Source organism: Pseudomicrostroma glucosiphilum (genome assembly GCF_003144135.1).
Source record: "Pseudomicrostroma glucosiphilum strain MCA 4718 unplaced genomic scaffold BCV69scaffold_3, whole genome shotgun sequence".
In the NCBI taxonomy this organism is placed as follows: domain Eukaryota; kingdom Fungi; phylum Basidiomycota; class Exobasidiomycetes; order Microstromatales; family Microstromataceae; genus Microstroma; species Microstroma glucosiphilum.
In genome coordinates, this window is record NW_020289915.1 from 702265 (window position 1) to 726003 (window position 23739).

The following is a 23739-nucleotide window of genomic DNA, read 5'->3' on the forward strand; positions in this document are numbered from 1 at the left end:
TATCCCTTCCCGGGGCGGCGCGAGGGGCCAATGCAGGCGACGTCTCTCCCTCCGCGCGCATCCGTCGCCTGCCTGGCTGCCCTCGGAACCCGTCTCTCCCCTCGGCTGCCCGCTCCCTCGCCCGAACAATCGCACTTGGGTGTTTCTAATTCATCGTCAAGATCCCACACCTTGCCCTCTATTGCCCACTACCACATCGAACATCAGCCATGGCCTCCCGCTTCTTCTCTCCCTCTACCGCCCGTCTTTTGGCTCGCCAGCCAGTCGCAGCGCCCATGCAGCGTCTGGCCGTGCCCAAGCGATTCAACTCGAGCAGCACCGCTTCCATTGGAAAGGACCCCGTGCTCGAGGAACAGGCTCACGCAAAGGACCACGCTGCCAAGTCTGCTGAGCTGTGGAGGAAGTTGAGCTTCTACGTCTGTCTACCTGGAGCGTGAGTAGGATGGCTCTCTGAGGTGGTCGCTCCTGTTTGGAGGGGCCAGGAGGGAAGAGGAAGGCTCGGGGGAGGAGGTTACGAGTCCATGCCTTCGTAAGAGGCATACAGAATAGAGCAGCAAAGGGACTCGAATGGGACATAGATCTTGAGCTAGCTGCAGGTCTCAAGAGGCTACCTCGAAATTGGGACGATTGCTGATCTCACAGTCTCTCTCTCAAACTCATGAAACCTCGCAGCGCCGTCATTGCCGTGTACATCTACCAGATCGAAGCGGCCCACATTCAGCACCGCGACCACGACATTGCTGCCAACGGTGAGTCCTCACAGCTTCTCTGCAAAAGGAACTCGTTCACGACGCTGTTGCTGATACTGCTGACCTCCCTTTTACTTCTGACATTTCCTTTGCGCTGCTAGGCGGTGAGCTCCCAGAGGAGGGTAGTGAGTATCGCGACCGTTCCGGCGTCTCCTCTCATCTGGCGTTCGCATCCCTTCCGTCCCAAGCAGTGTGCTCACTCTGGCTTTCCATCTCTCTTCTTTACCCCTTCCGACCATCTTGCAGAGCCCAAGCACGAGTACCAGAACATCCGCAAGAAGGCCTTCCCATGGGGTCAGCAGGCCATCTTCTTCAACCCAAAGGCAAACTACCCTTCGGAGGAGATGTGAGGTGTGGAGAGTTTTCATGTTGGAATAGCAGAGGCAGACTAGGGATGTAGAGCGGCGAAGAGACCGTCGTGCGTGCGCTTCAGGCTGGGTAGGATGCGCAATAGATCGTGATAACATTCACAGCTGGGAGATACAGTGTGGTGACATGTGGGAGCGGACGGGTGCACAGGCACCAGATTCCGTCTGGTCGCTTCGAGAGGGGCAGAGGAATACCTATAGCAGCCACAGTGACAATGAGTCTGCTCCCTAGTCCTCCTCCTCCTCATCGTCCTCCCCAGCATTCTCTCTCCTCTCCTTCTCCTGCTGCCACAGAGCATAGATCTTCCTCCTCCGCGAAGGAACTGCCTCTTCCCGACTTGCGCTCTCAAAGAGATCCTTGAAGATGCTCTGCCTCAGCTTCAATGGCGTCATCCCCGAGCTCCTGAGAATGGCAGGGTAGACTACATCGCCCTCGTCCTGCTCCGCCTCGGCCTCGGTGGGCTGCACCATTCTCCCGTTTTTCCTCCTGCGCTTCGCTGCTCGCTCGGCACTTTGGGCATCGGCAGCGAGACAGTCCTCCCAGAGGGGCTCGAGAACGTTGGATTGTACCTTGTCGAACACTGTACTGGAGTGGCATGTAGAGGCTGTGTCCAGCATAGGCTTGAGGAGATTGAGAATTGGAGCGCGAGCAGCCTCGCTGGAAGTGGAGCTGGAGTCGGCTTGTGATTCGGCCCAGACCAGGGCTTTCTCAAGCTCGTCGAGATAGACGTCCGTCATGTGGTAGGTCAGGCCTGCTGGAACTTGAACGTCGTTGGCGCTGAGATGAGAAGACGGGTGAGTGGAAGTGTGAGCTTGGTATAGTCACAAGGTGAAGCAGGTCTTGGCAAACTGTCTCACCATAGGGGCCCGCCCGTCTTGACGGTGAGGGCTGCGAAGCGTGCGACGGCTGCTTCATTCCAGTCCTCGCTAGCTAGCAAACGGAAGGCAGCGTTGACAAAGCGACGTAGCAGCAGGTAGAACTTGTCGATTCTGTCAGCGTCGCGATGGAGCGAGGTGGTCAGGTTGTCAGTTCAACGTTGCAGATACCAGCGACCCTCTTGTCCGCGTACTTGCCTGTCTGCTACTCACCTCCATTTGTCCAAGCCTGACCACTCTCTACCCATTGCTGTCCAGAAGCCCTCGAGCAAGGCCAATCCGCCCTTGGCTCTGGCTGACATCCCCTCAGCATCTTCAGAATGTACACCCTCCACTGCTGCCGGTACCTTGGATGAGCCTGGGATGCTCAAGAGCAGGTCAGAGAGCTCCTGAGCGAGAGCCTGTTGTACCAGTGGCTTGTCTGACATCCAAAAACCTGGCAATTGTAACGATGAGACATGTCAGTGATGCCGAGGCGATGGCATAGCTCGCATAGCTCGCGACGCTCACAGTAGAAGATTCCCTTCCATAGCTTGGCCATCTCGAGGGGCGGGATGGGCTCCTCGCCTGACTTGGCCAAGAACAGAGAGAGCGACTTGATTGCAGAGTCTCTCGTCTTCTTTTCTGTGATGAGAGACATTGCGTAGATCGTTGGAATCAGGATCGGCCTGCAGGTCATTCTCGTGCTGCTAATCGCGCTTACCTGTGGAAGCTAGTAGCTTTCCCATTGGGATGGCAGCTTCGGGCTCGGGCTGAGTGCCATTGGCGGCTCGCTTGCCGGCAGCCTTTGTGGACTGTGCCTTGGTGGATGCCATGACGTGAGTGTGAGACGCTGCGGATGTCTCTGTAGGCGAGCTTGGACAGTGATAGGGTGATCAAGGTCGAGAAGTTTTGTGCGCCTGAGACGTAGTGAGGGTTATTCGTCCGTCGTCCCGACGTCCTTGCTTCCTTTCCGGACTTTTTTTCCACTGCGCCGCCTCGTGGTGTCTTGCTTGGCCTGGGCTCCACTCTGCGCTGCTGCACACACGCATGGCCGCCGTCCGCCTGCCCGCCTGACCGACGGCGCCTCCATCTGCTCCCGCCGCCTGGCTTTTCCTCGAGTGGGCCACGCAGCCGCGGCCTCCATACCCCCCCACCCCCTCACCCAAGACACCAGACTGACAGACAGAGGGTCACCCAGAGCATATAGTGGGCAGTCTTTTCCTCTTCCTTCTTCTCTTCGTCATCCCCCCCTCCTCCTGTCGCATCATCTACTGGTAAAGACGATTGCCAGGACCTCACCCTTAACGACCATCACGACGACCTAGAGAAAAAGAAAGGGTAGTCAGACTTGCAAGCGCTGATACCCATCGCCGCTACACCCACTGCATCGCACTGCCTCTTCTCCTCTGCCACCTCGCATCGACTGCTGCTGCTCCTTCTCCTATTCACATATTCCCACTGCTCTTGCCTCGGTGACGGGCATACTTTCAAGCCTTCCGCCTCGCACCTTCTGCGCTTCCTGAGACGTCTCGTCTTGATCACCTCCTTCACCGGCAGAGCGGCAGTGAAAAAGGTGGTTTAACTTTTGCTCCCGTCGCTGGGCGAGACTAGAGTAGACGGGTGTCGACGTCTAACGGTGACTCGTTCGACTCCACCACACCGATCATAATCAGCTCGGGAGGCTGAGCTGGCTACAACCATGGAGAGCTACACCCTTTCCTTTGCCCTGCCCCGGTCCGCCGGAGGCCATGCCTTCGTCGCAGAGGATACAGCACCCGCAAGCACCCCAACGGGCGGTAACATTGATCGCTTTGGCCCCAATAGTGCAAGCACTTCTCCCATTCAAGGCTTCAAGCAGCCGCACGATGAGGCCTCCACTGCTCCCACCCCTCAGCCTACCACGGGCCGGCTGGGCAGCATGCGCTCTCGCTTTCCCCCTAGCGTCAAAGCTTTCATGCCCAGCGCCTTTGTCGGCAAGCGAACCAGCGACAGGATCGCCGAGGTCACCGGGACTGGTGAAAAGGAAGACGATGTCATCGATGAAAGCGACAAAGCGGCACACCAGCCTGGCGCCATTGGCTCTGACACCAACCTTGGCCGAGCCTCTTCCGAGCGAAGGAAGATGAAACTCAACAGCAGTGCCAGTCTGCCTCTGTCTGTTCCGGAGGAGACCTCAAGCAAGGTCGGAGCACCTGGAGAAGAGGTTGCCGCTAGCATGCGCGATAGCAGGTCTACTGCTGGGACCCGCTCTTCCTTCGACTTCTGTTCCTCGATGACTGCCTCCTCCCCCGACAGTAGCGCAGCTCCTTGCGCTACTACGGACGTTGCTGCAAAGCGAGAAGGCAGTATCATGACGGACAGACAATCTTCGAGTGGTGTTCCTGCCAGCACTGGTCACTCGAACTCCAATTCAATCACATCTCTCGGTGCTCAACAGCCATTAACTGCATCAGAGCTGGCCCAGGCCACGCAAGAGCTGAGCCAAAATGTGATGAACGCGACCTCGACCCACGTTCTTTGCACGCCCGTCCAGGACGACGCTACGTCGATGAGCTCGGGGCCGGGACATACAGCTACGTCTTCGTCGTCGTCGGTCAGCACCTGGCCGTCTAGTGCCGCTTCTCCATACTCTCCCTACTCCCCCTTCGGAGGGCAGACACAACGACAGCTTCCGCAGCTGCCGTATCCGGGCAATGGATCTGATCTGCAAGGTAAAGGCAACTACCCTTATCAGCACTATGCGCAGCCTTTCGCTCAAGACATGAACAACGGCTTCAACGGGATCAATTTTCCTGCGATGTCCTCAAACGGCAACTTTGGAAGCACCACGTCGCTAGGCTCCACTCTGGGTCAGCAGCAACAATCGGGAGCTTCCCTGCTCGGTCCTTCCCTGTCGTCAGACTCCAAGTCGGGCCAAGGGAGTAACAGCAAGATCCCCCGATACAACTTTCACCTGAGCGGCACTTTTCATTCAGTCATGGAGGCCAGGGCAATGATCATGCGAGAACACCCTTTCAGAGCCCAAGTCTCCGTCAAGGTCGGCAAAGCTGATGTGATTGACAATATGACTTCATCGACCATCGGACCAAACACTTTGAAGTCGCACGTTCGTGCAAGGCTCGATGAAATCGCTGCTTTCACTGATACGCGCGTCGCCGTCGTCGGCAAGGATTCCCGCGGCGTCGACCTGGGATACGGTCTTGAGTCTGAACGCAATGTAGATCTCGTCATCTCTGGCCAGCTTCAGGGCGTGGAGTCCGCTCGTGTTAAGACATTGGTTCTTCTTGATGAGCTGGTGAGTTGCAAGCTGCAGTACGGATACTCCTTGAGCGCAAAACTGACATAGTACGCCCTCTCCTCTACACAGATTGGGCTTACCTCAACCACTTGTGAAATTGATCAGAAGTTCCACAACATCATTGGCGGAAGGAAACGTCATGTCATCCAAGCGATTCAGGAGCAGACTTGCACGAGTATCTATTTGCCTCTTCCTCTGGGCAGCAACGTCGGTGGTGCTGGACTCGGCGCCAACACTTCCTTGGAGAGTGTCATCCATATTACTGGTGACTTCTTCGGTGTACAGCGAGCTCGAGATATGCTCTATGGAATCTTCGTCCAGAAGAGCAAGTGCACCATATCTCGAGACACCCGTATCTTGCCTCGCAAGATCGACTGGCTCCTGGCAGATCACCTCGAGGATGTTCGTCAGATCATGATAGACAATGGTACTTTTATCGGGCTGCCCCCTCTCGGAAGTCAAGTCAGCGTAGTCTCCGTTTACGGAGACAATAGAGTCAGCATCGAGAGGTCCATCCGAACACTGATGGCTCTTACTTGTCAATTCTACATCGGTTCCGTATGGCTGCTACCACCAGTCGGAAGTTACCATGGAGGCGCGCAGCCTCCCCCTACTGTCAATGCCGCTCATCTCACGCCCTTCCTCAAGACCATCGTCAACAAGTCTGGTGCCGAGGTGGTGTTCAAGAACAATTGCTTTGAGATCTATGGTGTCGAGGTAGAGGTCAAGCATGCCGTCAGTATGGTCCTTGATCTCGACTTTGTGAAGCAATTCACTGTCGAAGTGCGCTTCCAGATCGAGCTAGCCGCTACCGAGCGGGACTTCCTCCAGGGCCGAAAGTGCGGCAAGATCAACAAGATCATGAAGACCTGCGGCGTCAGAATCAAATTCGAGACGTTCAATGACTTCAACTTCCTCATCGAGCTCTCCGGTGCAGATCGCGCAAGTGTTCTGCAAGGTTTGGCGTTGCTTCAAGAGGAGCTCCCCGCCGAGGTCTCTTTCCATGTCCCCGAGGCATATCACAAGCGATGTATTGGTGTGGGCGGGAAGCAGATCCAGAAGGTGATGAAGAAGTACGGCGTCTACGTCAAGTTCTCCAACGCCGAAGAATTCAATGCCTTGGGAGGCTACATCGACAACGAAGACAACGTCATTGCTCGAACACCCGCCAAGAACGCTATCAATCTCGAAAATCTCAAGCAATCCGTCATGGAGATGGTCAATCCCAAGGACAAGGACTACATCACCGAGACTGTGACGATTCCTCGTCGCCATCACCGGACCCTGCTTGGTGAAAAGGCTATCTTCATTCATGACATTGAGAACAAGTTTTCCTGCGCGATCCACTTCCCGCCTCGAGAGACTTGCTCGGACCTTGTATCGATCTTCGGTCCTGAGATTCAGCTCCAACAAGCTAGCTCCATGCTCATGGAGCATGTCCCTGTGGAAGCCGAGTTAAGGACCCCCAACGCCACGGCGCTGCCCCAAGTGCTGTCATCTCAAGACTTCATCGCCTTCGTTGAGCGCATCAAGCGAGACCTGAACATCAACATCGCATACCTGGAGTTCACTCCTAGCTGCCCAGAGGTTGTCTTCAAGATGCACTTGAGTCCAAATAACCTTGACAATCTGGCTGCAGCTAAGGATCTCCTGGAGGACTTCTTGATCTCCCACAATATCAATGTCTACCCACCGCCGGCTGAACGATCTCGCTCCGACTCTTTCGCTGCCGCATTTCCTCACTTTGCCAACAAGCTGATCTCTACACCTGGAGCAGAGTCGGGCGCAGGAGGTCAGGCCTCATCGGCTGTCCTTGACAGTGGCGTCTCCCAATACCAGGCCGAGCTGGCTGCTCGCTTCAATGACAGCGCACGGCTGCGTGGTGCCGCCTCTTCACCCTCGCTGAAGGCTCTGTTCGATTCGCCAGCTGGCTTCGGCGGCAATCCCTCCCGCGTCCTCGGTCATCACCAAAGTCAAAGTTTCGCCATCGGAGGCAGTGGCTCGGGTGCTTTTGGCAATGGCGGCATCAACGGAAGCATGGGCGGACCGCTCGATGCACCAGGGCTTGCACTCGGCACTGGCTTGGGCAATGGTTCTGGAACTGGCCTTGGCAATGGAGCCGGCATTGTCCCCCGCAATGGGCCTCTCGGCGGGCCTGTCAATGCGACCAACCCGAGCCACTCGCCCGTTATCGGCTCATCTTTGTACTCGTCACCCTACGGCGATTCAATGCCCGGTGGCATCAGCAGTGACGTATGGGGCGTCCAGCCCCGCCAGGGGACGCTGTCCAACGCTGCACCTCCCGTCAGCCCCGGCGTCGCCTTCCCTCGACAGCAATACCCCCACTCTGTGGCTCAAGGACCTCATACCCAGCACTACGCGCGACAAAGTGACGACTTTGGCTACCTCGCGCACAGCGGCAACGGTCGAGGTCCAGTTGATGCCTACGACCTCGACGATGGCTCACGCAATGCTCGTAATGGCAGGTCTGCGATCCACTCTCACGGCAACCGTACGCAGTCTTTGGACATCAGCAAAATGAGCTCTCAGCAGGCCGCTGTAGAGGCCAATGCTTATGTCCAGCAGCGCTACGGTGCGCCGGCTAACGGCAATGGCTTCGGTCTCCGCACCCCAGGACACACCGGTGGGCCAGCTTACGGCTTCCCCTCCCCTTTCGGAGGGCCAGTCAATGGTGCGAATGGAGCCAGAAGCCCTTACACCCATCAAATTCCGAGGGCTGGCCCTGGTCATGCACCCGGCCACAGTCCCGCGGCTAGCATCTCTCGTCTGCCACCATCTGCGTCTGGTAGCTCGCAGGTGCCTGCGCAGACTGTCGATGAGGTCTCGCGTATGCTGAGTGGAATCCAATTCCCTCACTAGAAGACAAAAGCGGTATAACCACCAGAGGGGCAGCAGAGTACCCTAGTTGGGCTCGCTCTCTTGGTGAGGAAGCTAGTCCTCTCGCTCCATCTACCCAGACTACCCGGACTCGCCTGCTGCATGAAGTCAGATTAGGCTGCCCCTCCTCTTACGAACCTTTCCGATGCTTTACGTCTTTCCTCTTTGCAAGTTCTCGTCGTACCCACACATGTTTTACCCAGGAAGCTACTACCATTTTCTTCCTACTTCAAATTCGGACAAAGACTCACGGAACATTCTCACATTCCTCACATCCTCAAGCTTCGGCGCTACCATTCGAATCCTTTCATCACTTTGCATCGCTTGAGATGTTGAAGAGGCCACGAGGAAGCATTCGGTGAAAGGAATTGCTACTCTGCAATGCTTTAGTCGCCACTCTGCTGCCCTCCACCCTCTCGTTCCGCCTCTGCTCATCATTCACTTCAAACGACTCAACATGACTCTACACACTTTCGTCTCGAGAGGGGGAGGACCAGGAGAAGGGGAAATGGAGAAGTAGGGTAGGAGAAGTAAAGGACAAGGATAGTGTACCCCATGCATTCATGATATCAAACCAATTCAAGTATTCCTTTTCAGTATGTCGACGATTGTGCCGTCCGTAAAAGTGTGGCTCTGGATCTGATGCTGAGTAGGGAGGAGGGTTCTGAGTGATCAGCGAGCTGCAGGTACGAGTGCAGGTGCAGCCCAGGCCAGGCGGCGTGTCAGGAGCATCTTCCGTCTTTCGTGTCCTGCGTAGTCCTTCCCTCGATGCTCGCTACCCTTGAATTCCTCTTTCGGCCCTTGTTTTACCATTGCACACCTGTCAGAACAGGGACTTGAGTGCACCTCGCAGCTCACAGCAGTGGGTAACCGTAGTCAGCGTGAGTCCCTCCCCCGCGACGACGGCTCTACAGCGGCCCGACGGAGCGGAATGGCCCTGGTGCCTGACGGCGACATTGACAAGAGGCGATTCAATCCGATCTAAAGACTTCTCGTTCTTCATCATCAGCATCCACCACTTCGGTTCATTCGCCTTTGTCGTCTTCTATAGCGGTACTTTTGATGAGCGCAAGAGCCAGTCCGACGCCAAGGCAGCCCCCGATACGGCCCTTTTCTTGAGGAGCTCGAGCTCAGCCTGCGACTACCTGCTCTCTCAGAATCCCTTAGCTTCTTGTCCTCGAATGTCAGTGCTACCCTCCCTCCGATCGAGAACTTTCTCGGGAAGTAGCGACGCAACCACCCGCAGAAGACAGGATCCAAGCTGGCCCTGCCCGGGCGACACACTTTCCTCTGTACTTCCTCGCGCGGAATCGATGAAGTGTACGGACGAGGAGGACGCTCAGGAGACGGACGACAGCTTACCGCGCTTGTCAATCGCCTCCTATGATTCCACCGTCGGCCCCTATACGTCCGCACGAACCTCTTTCGCCTCTACAGTCGCTTCGGGTCCGTCACCAGAAGGCCACAGCGTGGCCTTCTTGTCGCCCTTTCAAGAGGGCTCCCTGTCAGTGGAACCAAGCACCAGACACAGCGATGTCATCATCAGGACTTCGAGTAGCTTGACGATTCGACCGCAGAGGCCTACGCGACGGTCTCACAGCGCAGAGTCGCAACAGAGCAGTACACCTACTCACCGCAACGTCAGTCGAGAAGACCGCCAGCGGGCATCCAGCTCATCGGGTGTCGTCAGGTACCCAGTGACGGATGATTGGGGCAAGCAATTCTGGGTGGTCATTATTGATCCTGGTGTGAGTGAGGCGCATTGAGGGCGAGACATGTCGGTACAGTACTGAAACAGAATTTGTTGCGGGACATAGTCGGGCCACGAATTCTTCTACAATCCCTCTATGGGCGAAGCTCGATGGGTGCTACCTGCAGGGACAGCAGTGCTGCCGGTCAACCCAGACGGCAATTGGCTCGAGTTCTACGATGCAAAGACTCAACGGCTCTACTACTACCAGAACAGCACACAGACAACCCAGTGGGAACGTCCCCGGGGCTTGGTCATTCCGGTCAAAGCGTTGCAGGACAATATGGCCGATAGTGTCGGAAGGAACGTGCCGAGTGTCCAGTTCCGCTCTTCGAGCAGGCGACCATTCTCCATGAGCTGTTCCGCCCCTTCCTCTCCTACCCCTAGCGACAGGCACTCTGTAGAAAGTGGACAGCAAGAGGAGCTCTCGCTCAGCGATAGAAGACGCTCTCGTCGAGGGGGTGTTCGGCCAGCCACGGGATTCGAAGAGTCGCGAGACGATGCAGCACAAGCTGAGTACACTGGTGCGATTGCCGATGGGCGCTTTCTGTCCCAAAGAAGACGAAGGACAGTGAGCAACGAGCAGCAAACTCGCTTCGTATGCCAGCTACAGAGTATCACTGAGCGTAGCTTGGCGATGTCGCTGTCCAATTCCCAAAAGACGCTCGCAAACAGTGGCAGCCCACGAGCAGCTACATCTTCACCCTCTGGTCCCGGTGCCGGTACTTCGAGCAGGCCCATCTCGGTGGGATCCCTATTGAGAATTCCGAGACCACCAGGAACGGCTTGCAGCAGCGCAAGGGACCGCAGATCGAGCGGAACTGAAGCCGGTCAAAGCCTTACTGCAAGTACCTACCATTCAGGGCAGAGCCTATCGACTGCGGACGATAGCGGCACTGCGCCTTCTTCACCCACCTCTGACCCGCGGTACAAAACAACGCTGCTGAAAGGAAAGAAGAAGAGCCAGATCTATTTGAAACAATTGTTCGGCTTGAAAGCAACGCAGCCTCCTATAGTCGAACGGCCATCGAGCAGCGAAATGGCACTCGAACAGATCGACATTCTAATGAATGCCTCCTCGGTAGAGCTTCCCAATCCCATGCAGCACTTCGAACGCTTTGCGTTGAATAATCTAGCGGTACAGCGCAAAGGTCTGTTTCAAAACAAAAAGCTACCTCAGGACAGCCTCCTCTGGCTTGAAAGCCCACTCGCCGATGTCACCTTTTTGCCTCTTGACAAAGGACTGCACCACCTCGCTGCATGTACATTCAAGGTCCTCTTGCGTCTCTGTGGCGAGCACACAAAGCCAGTCTTCTATCCAAAGCCACCGGCTGTGGCCATTGGCTACAAGGCGGACGGCAAGCAGGCAAGCAAAGTTGCCATAGGCGCTGTCGTGTCCGCCATGCGATTTTCGCAGGTGCGTCAAAGCCCACTCCGTAAGCGCGACTATATCCGTCCCTCTCGAAAGGGGCAGGCTTCTACGATCCTAGAGGAGCAGAAGTGGTTATTGGAGGTAGGCATCAGTACGCCTGACCTGAGAGATGAGATCTTCTGCCAATTGATTACGAGGCTGAGCATGGCCGCTCCTCCTGCATCTAGGGCGAAAGCTTGGCGTTTTCTTGGTGTGGTACTATCGGCATTTGTACCGTTCAACAAGCAGCTTTTGGACGCCTTGATGGACTTCATCAGAGATACCTACGAGCACGAAGCTGAAGATGCGACGATCGCTGCTTTGGCCAGTCACGCAGAAAAGAAAGCCATCATGTTCACGAGAAAGCGACTCAGACGCAGGTCCACTATGTTTGCTGCTCCTGGTCTGCTGGATGTCGAAAGATCATGGGAAGAAGCATCAACGTCGGAAGTCTTCGGCCAGTCTTTGGCGCACCTAATGATCATACCGGCTCCGGACTTCCCGCCGACCACCGGTGTTCCGGCCGTACTGCCCTTTCTCTTCTCTCGGCTCGTAGTGTACGGAGGTCTTCAAGTCGCTGGAGTCTTCCAAGCACCAGGCGATGCGGCAATGTCGCGGGTACTGAAGGCGAAACTCGATCAAGGCCTGTTGTCTTTCAACGACTGCGTCGCGGGCGCAGAGAAGCATGCAGCTGTGCTACCGCTTGCCACCTTGATTGTCACCCTCTTTGAGGAATTGGAGGATCCATTGATCCCTCAAGGCCTGTACAACCACTGCCTTGAGGCTGCTTCGACTGATAATCTCAAAGCCATCACCACGCTGGTGGGCAGCGTCCTCTTGCCCGCCATCAACAGAAGGGTCCTGCTGTTCCTCATTGCAGCCCTGCAAGGCTTCTGTGAGGAGGAAGTGATCAAGAAGACGGAAGCTGACGCGCAACTCCTGTCGAAGTGCTTCGGGCCTGTGATACTTCGGTAAGTGTCTAAGAGACTTGATACAGAAGTGACTGCGCCATCATCACCACTGATGGGCTCATCCTGCCCGTCTCTGCGTCCCATTATTCCTCATTCTTGGATGCAGCTGTCCCTCACTAGACTCAAGAGTCGTGCAGACTAATGCGAAATTCGAATCTCGCTTCTTCTACATTCTCCTCAGCAGGATGGACTGCAGTCAAATCGATGACGAGTACGATCCCAGGGATGACCTGCCGCCAAAATTGAAGTTGAATGGGCTTGGGAGGGGGATCTAGGTGAGAGTGTAAGCCAAAAAAGGATCAAGGGTGGCTCTCCTTCTGAGGGGAGGACCTAAATGGCGATGTAGAGACGACAGGGCTAGTTGAGGACCCTCTTGCCTTCCTCCCGTGCCTCGATCACGACGCTCGTGTGACGGGCACTGGCCACTCTTCGCAGAAGTACGCCAAGTTCAGAATCACTCATCGTTCACAAGCTTACACAAATGGATACCAGGACCCACATTGCACGTATTGCATGGCATGGCAAAGCGAAGCGATATGGCGTGATTCTTTTTTGCTTCTCCTCTCATCCCTCCCTCCCTCTCCCGCCCCCCTGACCGACCATCCTTCATCTCGCCTGGCGATACTTTGCCGGCACGTCCTGTCCTCCGTCCTCCTTGGTAGGCACGCGACCATGGTACGCCTTGAAGGAGTCTTCCCAGGTGATCTATGGAGGAGGTAAGATGTGGAAATTATTGTGAGAGAGTCAGGTCAGAAAAGGGGATTTGCGAAGCTAGACGATTTCCTCAAGCTTACTCACATAGTCCTTCCAGTACTTGTCCAGCGCTTCCTCCTCTGGCGATTTTTGGGGTACAGCTGCTGCCGCACCCGCGCCTATACCCGCACCAGGCTGAAGACCTCCAACTTGACCTACGGGGGAGCGAGCGCCGTACTGCTGCTGCTGCTGCTGCTGACCTTGAGCTGCATAGCCCCCACCCCCGTATCCTTGACCCTGTTGTTGCTGCTGCTGCTGAGCACCATATCCCGCTCCATACCCTCCACCACCATTCATTCCCGCGGGGCCAGCAGGAGTTCCATTGCCGCCACCAGGAGCATGTGGCCATTGCCCATCCGGACCGGGGACCGCGAAACCTTGTTGCTCGAGGACTTGGCGCGATTTCTCCCACTCGGTCTTGACTGCGTCTAGCAGGTCGATTGCGAGGGTTTTGGCTTCGGCTATTTGGTTGTCGTCCGGTCCGCTGTGAGAGGGAATGGGGCGAGAAGTGAGCATAGACCCTCTGGGAATGAATGAGATTGGGGTGGTCGTCTGCGAGACTCACGTGATGTGGATGTGCATCTCATCGTCGCTCTCTCTTCCGGTATCAATTTCGATGAATCCACTTCCCCTCCCCTTGATCTGCACCCTGGTTCCCGTCTCTGCCTGGATGTACTTGACAAATGTCCCACCGGGCCCCACGATCTTTGCTCGCACATTGAAGTTCCTCAGCGACTCCAGACCTAAATTGATGCGCTCCTCTGTCCATTTCCTCCTCTCCCCTGGTGGGCGATAGCCCCCATCGGCACCACCAGGAGGGGGTGCTCTACCCCTCATGCCCCTCTCCTCGATAAGTTGCGGCGCCTCAGAATTGATTACCTCATTGACTCTAGCGAGGGCTTTTTGGAGCATCTCTTCGGTCTGCGCTTCAATGTGGATGTACAGAGGAGGGTTGTCAGGCTTGGCCAGGTTGCGGTCTGGGTACCAGGTGCCTTTTGTGGTGAGGGACGCGCCGGTGTCTTGGTGGATCTGGTGCTGCGTGGGACCGCGGGTGATGAGGTATCGGTTCTTGACATCGTTGATCTGAGATGGAGAAGAGGAGGAAAGGGAAGAGAAAACGGGATCAGACGAGCTCAAAGGTGAGAGACACGCGCTGCAAGTCTAGGTCTATGATGTGACCGGACACCAGCTACAATGTACCAGCGGGTGGTACTCACATCGACGAACTCATTGAATGGCGCCTCATTTCCTTCTCTCCTCTTGTCTGCTGGAGGTCCGCCACTGCTCTGCGACTTCAGGGTGGTAAGGGCTTGCGAGGAAGGGGCGGTGGACGATCCCACGCCATAGGACGCTGCGATCCTTGCTGCTGCCGCGGCTGCTGCTGCTGCTGGATCGTTGGGTGGACTGCCGCTACCGCTTCCACTGGCACTAGCACTTGCCCCTGCCTGCTGCTGTGGTGCTGCGTCCCACCTTGATGACATTGCGGTAGGAGGTACACTTTTGCAAGATGGAGTCTGCGTACGAGGGAAGGAAGGAAGGAAGGAAGTGCGGAAGCAGGCGATGCTCGAAGGTGTGAGCGTTGCCCTTTTGCTCTTGCATTGGTTCCGATCCGATGCTGGCGGTCGTGTGTGCGGGCGGGCGAGTGGCTTCGTTGGTCGCCGTGCGGACGATGAGTGTGCAGCAGCAGTCGTCGTTGGGTGCGGTTGGATTGCCTCTGCGTTTGTGCTGCAGCCACGCCTTGCATTGCCGAAGCCTCTTTTCCCCACAGTGTCCCCGCGCCTGGCCTCTGCTGCCTCGCATACGTCAATGGCACCTCGCCCGCAATCACGCTCACACTCACACTCGCACTCGCACCCCGGATCCTACCACCGCCCTTCACTCGTTCACTCACTCACTCACCCGCTCATCTATTCCGTCCATCCTCTGTGACTGCGTCCTTCCTCATCATACCTATACCACCGCCTGCGTTACCATCGTCTCAGCAGATACCCCTCAAGTCCTCCTCCCTCACCACGGAGAGGCGAATAATTTACTCCATACGCACTTTCCCCTCCCTTCTGACACACACCCCACACAATGGTGGCGACGATTGCACCACAACTCTTGGAGATCCCACTCATCCTCGCATGCTTTGGTTTCTCGACTGCATTGCTGGGAATCAGTGGCGCTGACATACGCGTGAGTATGACGGTCTGCTAAGCTGGATGGGCACAAGAATGGAAAGGGGCCAAGAAGATGTTCATACGATCTGACTCGCTCCATCTCACTTTCTCCGACCTCCCTTTTGTTGCAGATATTCCACGATGTGCGCGGTGCCATGGCAGACAGCAATCTCGCAGACTTTGTCACACTAGAAGACAACAATTGGCTCACCATCCAGTTGGTCTTACTCATCGTCAGTGCCTTGACCTTCTTCTTCTCTGCCGTCGGTCTGGTCCTCGCCGGTCGACAGTTTGGCGGTAGACGTGGAGAGTACACTGGCAAAGGAACCAGCGCTTGGATCCTCATGGGACTCATCTTCCTCCTCCTCAGCGGTCTCCTTGCCGGATCCGCGGGAGCAGTCACGGCATTTGCCGTCACGCGGAAGCCGAGCTTCAGTGCTGGGTCTGCCTATTCTGAGCCATTCGACTTGTCTCAGCAGCTCTACCTGCGTCAGATCATTCAGGACCTCGTCAAGGGTGTGCCAGGCTCCCTCACCCTCATGCAGTCAGGCGGAGCAACCTCCGTCGACTCGTCCTACCTGGGTATCTGGGACGTCTCAACATTGGCAGAGGCCAATGACAACATTGTGAGATATCTCAACGAGTCGACCAGGTGGAAGGCAGAAGTCATCGTCACCTGGTTCACCCTCGGACCTGTGTTCCTCACAATGGTCGTGCACTTTGCACTGCCATTTGTCTGGAAGTGGCTGGGTCTGATCCGAACCGAGAGCCCAAAGACGCGCAAAAAGTACTACTACGAGAACAAGCAGTACAGTTACAACAACGTCTGAGCTGGGTTTCGAAGTCCTTGGTATTCATCTCTCAACCCCTCGACGACGTAGCTGCTCTCTCTCTCACCTTCCGCAATACCCACCATATCCTTCCCCTGCTTCCCGTACCTTGCAGAGCACCCACTGTACTTTTGTTGCCCGCTTTCTCCTCTGGTCCTTCACGGTCTCTGTCCGGTCGCTTTGGCTGCTTCTTGTATGGAAAGTAAAGTGCTTCTCGCTCCTACGACCAAATGTACATCGCATTGCTCAGACGCATTCGCTCGCGCTGCCACTCTTTCGGACACGATTGTGGTATTGAATTTCTGTGATGGCGTGACCTAAAGGTCAACAATCCCTTGCGATGGAAAGTCCAATCGCTTGTCTGTCTATTCCATCCTCTTCATCTCGCTCTACGACCGGCGCAAAGACCATTTATTCCCAGCATCTCTTTCCTCGCTCCTGCACTACCCTTGCACTTGCACTTGCACTTGATCCTGCCTCTGCATCTTCTCCCTCTGTGTGCACTTGCGGTAGCGGCTGCCCAGTGGCTGGATAACGACTGTACATTCTATGACCCAATCGATCATCCGGAGTCAGACCGAGACCGAGACTGAGGATTCCAGGTACCCTCTGTAGACGCAGCCGTGCTCGATGGGTAGGAGCGCTCTGCAGACTTGGAAAAGATGCAGGATATTGCTGCTGCTGCTGCTGCTGCTGCTGTATAGGTGGAAGCTGGTAAGTGCTTGGAGACAACAGAGAGGGACGACGGCTGGTGGTCAAGGAGCCAGGTGTACTTGGGTCTGGGCTTGGGACTTTAGTGTCGATGCTGCTGTTGCTGTCCGTTGAAAAGGCCAAGTATCCCTCGTCGTCGACCTCGGGCTCTGTCACTGCCTCGTGCGATTCTTCCTCAGACTCATCGTCGTCGTCGTCGTCGTCGTCATTGTCGTGGCTCTCAACATCGGTGTTGCAGAGGCTTTCTACAGTCTCATGAGTTGGAGAGACGGAAGAGGCTGTAGGTCTACTTGTACTCTGCCTGCTATCGACTCGAGTCCGCTTGACGGAGCTAGGCGCCGTAGCAGTGGGTTTTGGAATCCTATTGCTTCCCCAGTGTCTCTTGCGCTTGAAAGATCCCGCTCCTACCTTCGTAGCAGGACTGATCAGAGTGTCCGAATTTCTCCCTGTACCTCCAACAGATGGACTGCCATCCCTCTCTGACCCCACTCCCCCATCTTCTTCCTTATTCGCCCTGTGCAAAATTCCCTCATGCGCATACTCAACGTGCAATTGATGATCCCTCGGTTGCATCTCATCTCCTACCGGTGGGTCACACATGCAGAGCTTGCGATATGCTGCTACTTGCGTCTGAAGTTCGAGGATATAGTCAACACTGTGGCTAATGATGCACAATTTCTCCAGTACCATTTCTCCACTCAAGGAGCGCTCAATCTCTTTCGCCTTTGTCTCTGGGGAGACTCCTTTACCGCGAGCTGCCTTGGGAGGTTTAGTAGAGAGGAGGTCTAGTGCCTCTTCCCTACAGGCGGGGATGAGACACTGTAGGCGGATCAGACGCTCGTTAATCTTCTCGCGACGACGACGCTCGATGACTGAGTGGTGCGTCTTGCGGCTCAGTACCCGAGACTTGCGCTGAGCTGGTGCTGCTGCTGGGGTCGGGGTCGGGGCTGGAGGTGGACTGAGGCTCGTTGAAGACGACGAAGAGGATGCGGAGACGACGGGCGAGTCAATGATCTGCTTCTGGGATGGAGCTACCATGATGGCGTAGACCTTTAGGGGATGTAGGGAAGAGGGGAGGCAGATGGGCAATAGGGGCCAATTGAGTCTTGAGGAGGAGCGATGGTAGGATCTCCTGCCAGCTCACGTTGACGTTGAGAATTGTCACACGAGCTCGAGGATCAGATGGTGCAGTGGTGTAGTCAGGTAGCCACAACGTACGTGTTTCCAGCTCCTGTTCGCCCATTGCTCCCTCTGGCCCTCCTCGTTGCCGATCCTGTCTCAATGGTGTGTGCTTCCCCCCTCCTCATCTCAAGGGACAAAGTCCCCTAGCCTCAGCACTAAGTGCCTTGCCTTGCCTCGGTGCAGTGCAGAGCACACACACCCTATGTCCCGGGGCGGGCCTGAATCCCGTCATTCGTTCCTTCATTCCTAAGCAAAGCAAGCAATAACCTAAAGGGTTCCCTTCCCCCCCCCCCCCCCCCCCCCCCCCCCCCCCCCCCCCCCCCCCCCCCCCCCCCCCCCCCCCACCACGTGTTGCGATAAGACCCCCCCCCCCCCCCCTTGGTGAGGTGACCGGAACAGTCCTCACTCCACTCCACTTCGCCCCCTCATGCACGCTTGCTGCTGCAGTGCGGGTTTTACAAATCATGCACGAATGGCGAGCGCAAGGAAGCAAGCCATCAAGGGGGGGATATGTCGTAATTTGCAGCCTACGTAGGCTGCAGCATGCACACACACATGACGAGGCAACGGACTTGAGCAGGGTGGATTGCACGTTCACACGGGAGCAGGAGATGACACAGACGGTGGAGTTGCATTCGTGTAGCCAAGGGGCAGTGGGAAGCAGGGCAAGGGACGTCAGGAAGGTAGCGAATGTGGACCGTGCTGCTGAGGAAGCACAAGAGTAAAAGAACAAGAGGGGCCCAGAACAAAACGAAGAGACAGGAGGCAAGAGAGAAGAGCATACCTGCGAGAGAACAAACAAGATACAATAATGGAAACGCAACCTGGCAAAGGCCGGAAAAAGCAGAGAAAAACGCACGGCAATGTTTTGCGCCTGTGAAGGTATCATCGTAAGAAAAGACGAGCTCGAGCTCCGGAGGTGAGAGGCCTAGTAGCCACTTCTTTAGTCCTCATAATAATCTTTGTTGGCTCCTCGCTTTGGGATCCCCCTGGGGGCTCGAAGAGTTGAATCCGATCGCCTCGAGCCACCTCTGGAGTAGTCTTGCATCGAATCGGTAAACCTAGAGCCACTGCCTTTGCCACCCTTGGTGCGGTAGCCCCTCCTAGTCTCGTCAGAGTCGAGGGAGTCTTGTCTACCGAGAGAGGATCCATTCTTGGTGCGGTAGCCTTTCCTCCTGTCATCCGTCACAAGCGAGTCTTGTCTTGTGAAGGAGGTGCCCATCTCTGTCCCCTCGTCCTCCCTGACGTATTCATCGTCGTACTCTCGCGAGTCAGTCTCCGTTCCGGTGTACTCGGTCATTTCCTGTGGTCGCTCACTCTCGTGGAGAGTGCTCTCGATGGTGTCCTTGATGACCGGGAAGCACGTACGGTAAGCGTCGATGCCGAAGATCATGTCAAGGTGCTCGTACCCCTCTAGCTCGACGGCGTGCACGATGTTGAGATTCTTCTCGTACTGCTCAATACGCTTGATCAGCGGCTTGCCGATAACGAGGTAGTCGATGTCACCGTAGACGACAGAGTGAGGTGGGAACGTCGGTGGGAACCAGGGCTGAGACATGCGCGGGTCAAAGATGCATCCACGGTGCGAGAAGGACGCCATATACCAGTAGAGGAGCTCAGAAGAGGTAGGCACCGGCACCGTGCGGAAGAACTTGGGCTTCTGTCGAGCAAGCCAGTTGTGGTCGTGGTGGCCAAAGAGGTACCCAATCACCACGTAACCAATGTGGCCAAACCAAAAGGCGGGGAGGTATTTTTGGAAGATGGCAAGAGCAGGAATGAACTCCTTGACTCCAAAGACGAGCGACCACCATCTTCGGCCTCGGAACATACGTAGGAGGGAGAAGGGGAACTTTCTCAACACAGGTCCAGCGTAGACCGAAGGACCCAGGGCGACGTAGCAGCTGAGACGCTGGCCGAGTTCTGGGCAGATACCTGGGGATAGGGCGAGGTACATGGAACCGGATCCTTGCGAGTGACCGACGTAGGCCACTCGAGGCTTGCCAGTGGCACCGCAGATGAACTCGACTACGTCCCTTAGATCAAAGGCCAGCTCCTTGAGACCCCAAGCCCAGAAGCGGGGGTCGAAGCGGGTGAATTCGGTGTGTCCAGTGTTGAAGTTGGCACGGATATTTGTCACCCACACGTCGTACCCTTGATCTACCAACCAGAATGCCATAGAGCGTTCCTCGTTGACGAAGAAGTGGGACGAGTTGCAGAGAATACCGTGCTGCAGGATGACTGGGTGACCGGGCGGTCCAGGTCGACGGGGGTCTGATACTCGGTGGGCGTACAGGATCCAGCCTCCCTCGGTCACGATCTCGTGGCGGTCGCACTGGTAGCCCCAGAATTCCGAATAGTATTCGGGTCGTCCACTGAGCCTTTCGCCGGTGATCCTGCGCTCGTATTCACGATCCGGCTTAGCTCGAGCGGGCGACTTCTTGAGTGGGTTGAAGTACGAAACAAAGGCGAGGGTGAAGACGAGGGCCAGACCTCCAAAGGAGAGACCAAAGGACAGCGCCTGTCGGAACATCAGACGGGCCTTGCCGATGGGTCCCATCTCGCCATAGTTGGCAACGACGTGGTTGAAGAAGGGCATCTCTAGATTCGACTGTTCCTGATAGGATGGAAACGAGGGGTCGAAGAAGGCCGGTTCGGGGTCGTCTTGCTCCTGCTGACGACGATAGGCGTCATCTTCTCCCTTTGTGGCCTTGTGCTCTACATCGACATCTCGAGGAGCAGCCCCGCGATACGGTCCGTCCCTTCCGTCATCGTACTCTGTGGGTGTCTCGATGGTGGTACGACTGTCGGGCTCACTGGCGGCGGTATATGCGTCTTCAGCGTAAGCATCGGTTCCCGAGATGGTCGTGGCAGGCCCACGAGAGCGTGGGGCATCGGTGGGTGTCAATTCTGTAGTGTCGTCTTCCACCGTCGAGGCTGGACGCCGTGCACCTCTTGCGCCACCGCGTCGGCGCCCGTAGTCGATGATGGCAGCCATGACGAGTGCTTGGCAAAGGAGAGGCGGGGCGAGCCTGCTCGGGCGAGTGGCTCAGAGTGTCGCAGCGTCTTGCTCTGCCAGAAGGGCAGGTATAAAGGAGCGGCGTGGGTAGAAGAGGGAGATCTGTAATGCGTCAGAACGACAAACGAGGGTATAGAAGGGTATTTGGGGTATGAGGAGGGGGAGACCAGGCAAGAGAAGGGCGGTACGGGTGGGGTGGATGGATGGATGGCTGCTGCTCCTCTGCTGTGAAAAGCAGGCGAGGTGGCCTTGGAGCAGAGGCGACGCTCAATCGACGTCGACGTCGGCGGCGGCGGGGAACGGCGAGGGGATGACTGTGGGGAACCAGAGGCGAGGCGAGGCCCAGGCACTTTGCCACAGCACCTCATCCCGGCACTGCACCGCGGCACAGACTTCTCTGCGTCTGTGCTTCACACTCCGCCCTGCTCGGCAAAAAAACTAGGCAGCAACCAGGGCACCCGCGCCTCAGCAGCAGCAGCAGCAGCAGCAGCAAGCAGCAGCGCATCATCCCTCACACGGCCCCGTCAGTCAGTCTGCCTTTCCCCCCCCCACCGGCTCCGCTTCCTTTTCCGTCGGCCAGTCAGTCAGTCCTTCGCAGCCGGCTGCAACCCAACACGCTCCACCCAAGTCTCGCGCTCACCACCTTGGCCCATCCATCACCAGCCATGGCCGACTACCTCGACTATGGAGATCCAGACGCTGCATCTGCGCTCACTCCTCTACGCTACGACGGCTCGCGGCTCACATCGACATTACAGGCCGACGATGATGATGCCGAGATGGGCGATCGCGAAGGCCGATCGCCCTCGCCTGCAAAGAGGCCCTACGAAGGAGTGAAGATGTACCCATATCCAGCAGAGCTGGGCATCGAAGCTGGAGCTCAAAGAGGACCTCGGGCACTGCCGGCGGAAGAGGAGCAGCTGGAAGGAACAGATGCAACAGCACCAAAAGCCTGGAACGAGGAGGGTGAGTACGGACCGATCGCAAAGCGGAGGGAGCAGCTGGACCAGTGGAAGCGCCGCGTCTGACCCCGTCTTTGCCTTCCCGTACAGCTGACTACACACCTCCGGAAGTCCCATCCCCTATTGGCGGTGGTCAAGACGTACGGTTGTCCGCTCTTCACCTCACTGGCAATCCAATCTCCAAGCTATCAACATCGCGGCTCTTTGCCTTTGTAACACACTACGGCGCTCAGCCTCTCGGCCTCGAATGGATCAACGATACCTCGGTCAATGTCGTCTTTGCTTCTCCCAGCGCTGCCCGCCTCGCTCTCGAGTATATCTGCCCAGCCCCATCTACCTCTTCCGCTGCCACCACCACTCCCGCCCTCCCAGACATGAGCGAATTTGAGCGGATCGCAATTGCCCAAAAGGAATACAAGGTGGACAGAGAGTCGTCAGGCAACTTTGAGCAATGGCCCGAAGCTATCCTCGAGGCTCTCCTGGTCCCACGTTCAGCTCACCGCTTCCCTACAAAACTTTACACTGGCATAGAGCGAGACTATGCTGCTCAAGCTGAGCGGCTGCGAGGCGAGTCTCCCAGCGTTTCGACAATACCAGACGACGCACCGGACATCTATCGGGAGATGGCAGCAGAGGAGAGAAAGGCTGCGTGGTCTTCGCCTGAAATGGACCATCTCAAACGTCTACAGGGAACCATTTGGGCCAGATTTGCCCTCGAGAGCGCAGACGTCAAAGCCAAGAGGGCAAAAGATGAGTCAAAGTGGTACAAAGAGCACGGCTTCTCAGCCGGCAAGGAAGTCGTGTCCAGGATGCTCGACGTGGGAGCACTTGGAGAGAAGGCTGAGCTCCTACCGGACGCCGAAGGCAGCCAGGGTGGGGCGGGCAAGGTCAGGGGACGAGGAGCGACTCACCGCACAGCCATGGACAATCTTGACGAGGAGCTCAATGCTTATCGAGCCTCTCGCGAAGCTTCCGATGTCAGCCGGAGGTCTGCCTCGCCAGTCAGAGGTCTCGGCAGCTCTGGCCATGGCTACGATGCTCCTCCAGCTGCCGGAAGCAGCAGCAGCAGCAGGACCAACCGACGAGGCAGAGGGTCTTATGCTGCAAGGCATGACTTGGATGACGAGATGGATCAATGGAACGCCGCTCGTGGGCAAGTAGGGGCCTCTTCACTGCTACCATCGTCCGACGACACGGGCTACTCTGCCTCTTCTTCAAGCGGTCGTGAGTTGCTAGGATCAGCAAGCGCCGCCCCCGATACTGGCATCAAGGTGAGAGGAAGGGGAAGGCACAAGGCTCCTTCGATGGTCAGCTCCAAAATGGCCGGATGGTCAGACGACATCATCGCTCCTTCCACTTCTCGTATGGCATCAGACGACTTTGATGAATACGGTCGATCAGGGAGCTTCAGGGCAAGGGGTCGCAGGGGTGATGGCATGAGCAACGGCGGCGGCGGTAGTAATACGCTTGCGCAACGCCTCGGTGGAGCTCCTGGATTGCCTACCCTCGAGGAGAGGATGCAAGCTAGGGAGAGTCCGTCGCTGGCAACTAGACTGGGACAGATGCGGGAGCGGTGAGAATCGACTTTGCTGTGTAGCGGGAAAGAATTTTGTATGCTGGAGTTGGAAGCGGCGTGTTGCGATGTAGACACGACGCTTGATTAGCATGGCAATCACTACTTCACATGCTGCGCTTCTTCCATATGACTTGGCACTCTGTCTGAGTCCACCCCAAGGGGTCCTGTATGAGAAAATGAATTTGACGCCGCCCTGCTTGTCGGCCTGAGTCCATCCCAGGGGGTGGTGTACGAGAAGATGAAC

The 23739-nt window shown here is 56.6% G+C and overlaps 10 protein-coding genes across 10 annotated transcripts; 6 read left to right on the forward strand and 4 right to left on the reverse strand.

Annotated features, from left to right (window-relative positions):
* The first annotated feature begins 98 nt into the window (after positions 1 to 98).
* Positions 99 to 1222, forward strand: BCV69DRAFT_141530 (mitochondrial cytochrome c oxidase subunit VIa). The gene is made up of 4 exons (XM_025489289.1): positions 99 to 433; positions 673 to 749; positions 851 to 871; positions 996 to 1222. Exons 1-4 carry the CDS (start codon positions 210 to 212, stop codon positions 1097 to 1099), a joined length of 426 nt encoding a protein of 141 aa, XP_025349510.1. The 5' UTR covers positions 99 to 209; the 3' UTR covers positions 1100 to 1222.
* A 123-nt stretch (positions 1223 to 1345) lies between these two features.
* Positions 1346 to 2903, reverse strand: BCV69DRAFT_311161 (Nop52-domain-containing protein; the record flags this gene model as incomplete). The annotated part of the gene is made up of 5 exons (XM_025494837.1): positions 2697 to 2903; positions 2504 to 2617; positions 2207 to 2429; positions 1976 to 2107; positions 1346 to 1895 (listed from the first exon to the last, which is right to left on the reverse strand). Exons 1-5 carry the CDS (start codon positions 2806 to 2808, stop codon positions 1346 to 1348), a joined length of 1131 nt encoding a protein of 376 aa, XP_025349511.1. The 5' UTR covers positions 2809 to 2903.
* Positions 2904 to 3487: 584 nt separating this feature from the next.
* Positions 3488 to 8267, forward strand: BCV69DRAFT_141604 (hypothetical protein). Its single transcript, XM_025489290.1, has 2 exons — positions 3488 to 5270; positions 5343 to 8267. Exons 1-2 carry the CDS (start codon positions 3675 to 3677, stop codon positions 8151 to 8153), a joined length of 4407 nt encoding a protein of 1468 aa, XP_025349512.1. The 5' UTR covers positions 3488 to 3674; the 3' UTR covers positions 8154 to 8267.
* A 719-nt stretch (positions 8268 to 8986) lies between these two features.
* BCV69DRAFT_311163 (hypothetical protein) lies at positions 8987 to 9919 on the forward strand (the record flags this gene model as incomplete). Its single annotated transcript, XM_025494838.1, has 2 exons — positions 8987 to 9052; positions 9181 to 9919. A coding segment is annotated over exon 2 (567 nt), but the record flags the coding sequence as incomplete, so codon positions are not given.
* Positions 9920 to 10880: 961 nt separating this feature from the next.
* BCV69DRAFT_281356 (hypothetical protein) lies at positions 10881 to 12650 on the forward strand. Its single transcript, XM_025491959.1, has one exon. The coding sequence runs from the start codon at positions 10961 to 10963 to the stop codon at positions 12305 to 12307; it is 1347 nt and encodes a 448-aa protein (XP_025349514.1). The 5' UTR covers positions 10881 to 10960; the 3' UTR covers positions 12308 to 12650.
* A 167-nt stretch (positions 12651 to 12817) lies between these two features.
* BCV69DRAFT_281357 (hypothetical protein) lies at positions 12818 to 14559 on the reverse strand. The gene is made up of 4 exons (XM_025491960.1): positions 14274 to 14559; positions 13622 to 14139; positions 13102 to 13540; positions 12818 to 13008 (listed from the first exon to the last, which is right to left on the reverse strand). The coding sequence occupies exons 1-4, from the start codon at positions 14535 to 14537 to the stop codon at positions 12910 to 12912; spliced, it is 1320 nt and encodes a 439-aa protein (XP_025349515.1). The 5' UTR covers positions 14538 to 14559; the 3' UTR covers positions 12818 to 12909.
* Positions 14560 to 15132: 573 nt separating this feature from the next.
* On the forward strand, positions 15133 to 16375 carry BCV69DRAFT_306572 (hypothetical protein; the record flags this gene model as incomplete). The annotated part of the gene is made up of 2 exons (XM_025494684.1): positions 15133 to 15238; positions 15381 to 16375. 2 exons carry the CDS (start codon positions 15133 to 15135, stop codon positions 16046 to 16048), a joined length of 774 nt encoding a protein of 257 aa, XP_025349516.1. The 3' UTR covers positions 16049 to 16375.
* Positions 16376 to 16459: 84 nt separating this feature from the next.
* On the reverse strand, positions 16460 to 17797 carry BCV69DRAFT_297649 (hypothetical protein; the record flags this gene model as incomplete). The annotated part of the gene is made up of 1 exon (XM_025494137.1): positions 16460 to 17797. The coding sequence occupies one exon, from the start codon at positions 17795 to 17797 to the stop codon at positions 16460 to 16462; it is 1338 nt and encodes a 445-aa protein (XP_025349517.1).
* Positions 17798 to 18488: 691 nt separating this feature from the next.
* On the reverse strand, positions 18489 to 21118 carry BCV69DRAFT_281359 (alpha/beta-hydrolase). Its single transcript, XM_025491961.1, has one exon. It carries the CDS (start codon positions 20934 to 20936, stop codon positions 18885 to 18887), a length of 2052 nt encoding a protein of 683 aa, XP_025349518.1. The 5' UTR covers positions 20937 to 21118; the 3' UTR covers positions 18489 to 18884.
* A 402-nt stretch (positions 21119 to 21520) lies between these two features.
* On the forward strand, positions 21521 to 23706 carry BCV69DRAFT_267683 (hypothetical protein). Its single transcript, XM_025490839.1, has 2 exons — positions 21521 to 21923; positions 22010 to 23706. The coding sequence occupies exons 1-2, from the start codon at positions 21623 to 21625 to the stop codon at positions 23494 to 23496; spliced, it is 1788 nt and encodes a 595-aa protein (XP_025349519.1). The 5' UTR covers positions 21521 to 21622; the 3' UTR covers positions 23497 to 23706.
* Positions 23707 to 23739: the final 33 nt, after the last annotated feature.

Bases quoted from the DNA above. Each gene is read 5' to 3' on its own strand.
- BCV69DRAFT_141604 (XM_025489290.1), top strand. From the start codon at position 3,675: ATGGAGAGCTACACCCTTTCCTTTGCCCTGCCCCGGTCCGCCGGAGGC. The intron at 5,271-5,342 runs GTGAGTTGCAAG...TCCTCTACACAG, and splicing joins TGGTTCTTCTTGATGAGCTG to ATTGGGCTTACCTCAACCAC.
- BCV69DRAFT_267683 (XM_025490839.1), top strand. From the start codon at position 21,623: ATGGCCGACTACCTCGACTATGGAGATCCAGACGCTGCATCTGCGCTC. The intron at 21,924-22,009 runs GTGAGTACGGAC...CTTCCCGTACAG, and splicing joins AAAAGCCTGGAACGAGGAGG to CTGACTACACACCTCCGGAA.
- BCV69DRAFT_281356 (XM_025491959.1), top strand. From the start codon at position 10,961: ATGGCACTCGAACAGATCGACATTCTAATGAATGCCTCCTCGGTAGAG.
- BCV69DRAFT_141530 (XM_025489289.1), top strand. From the start codon at position 210: ATGGCCTCCCGCTTCTTCTCTCCCTCTACCGCCCGTCTTTTGGCTCGC. The intron at 434-672 runs GTGAGTAGGATG...GAAACCTCGCAG, and splicing joins TACGTCTGTCTACCTGGAGC to CGCCGTCATTGCCGTGTACA. The intron at 872-995 runs GTAGTGAGTATC...ACCATCTTGCAG, and splicing joins CGGTGAGCTCCCAGAGGAGG to AGCCCAAGCACGAGTACCAG.
- BCV69DRAFT_281359 (XM_025491961.1), bottom strand. From the start codon at position 20,936: ATGGCTGCCATCATCGACTACGGGCGCCGACGCGGTGGCGCAAGAGGT.
- BCV69DRAFT_281357 (XM_025491960.1), bottom strand. From the start codon at position 14,537: ATGTCATCAAGGTGGGACGCAGCACCACAGCAGCAGGCAGGGGCAAGT. The intron at 13,541-13,621 runs GTGAGTCTCGCA...TCCCTCTCACAG, and splicing joins GAGATGCACATCCACATCAC to CGGACCGGACGACAACCAAA. The intron at 13,009-13,101 runs GTGAGTAAGCTT...CCTCCTCCATAG, and splicing joins ACAAGTACTGGAAGGACTAT to ATCACCTGGGAAGACTCCTT.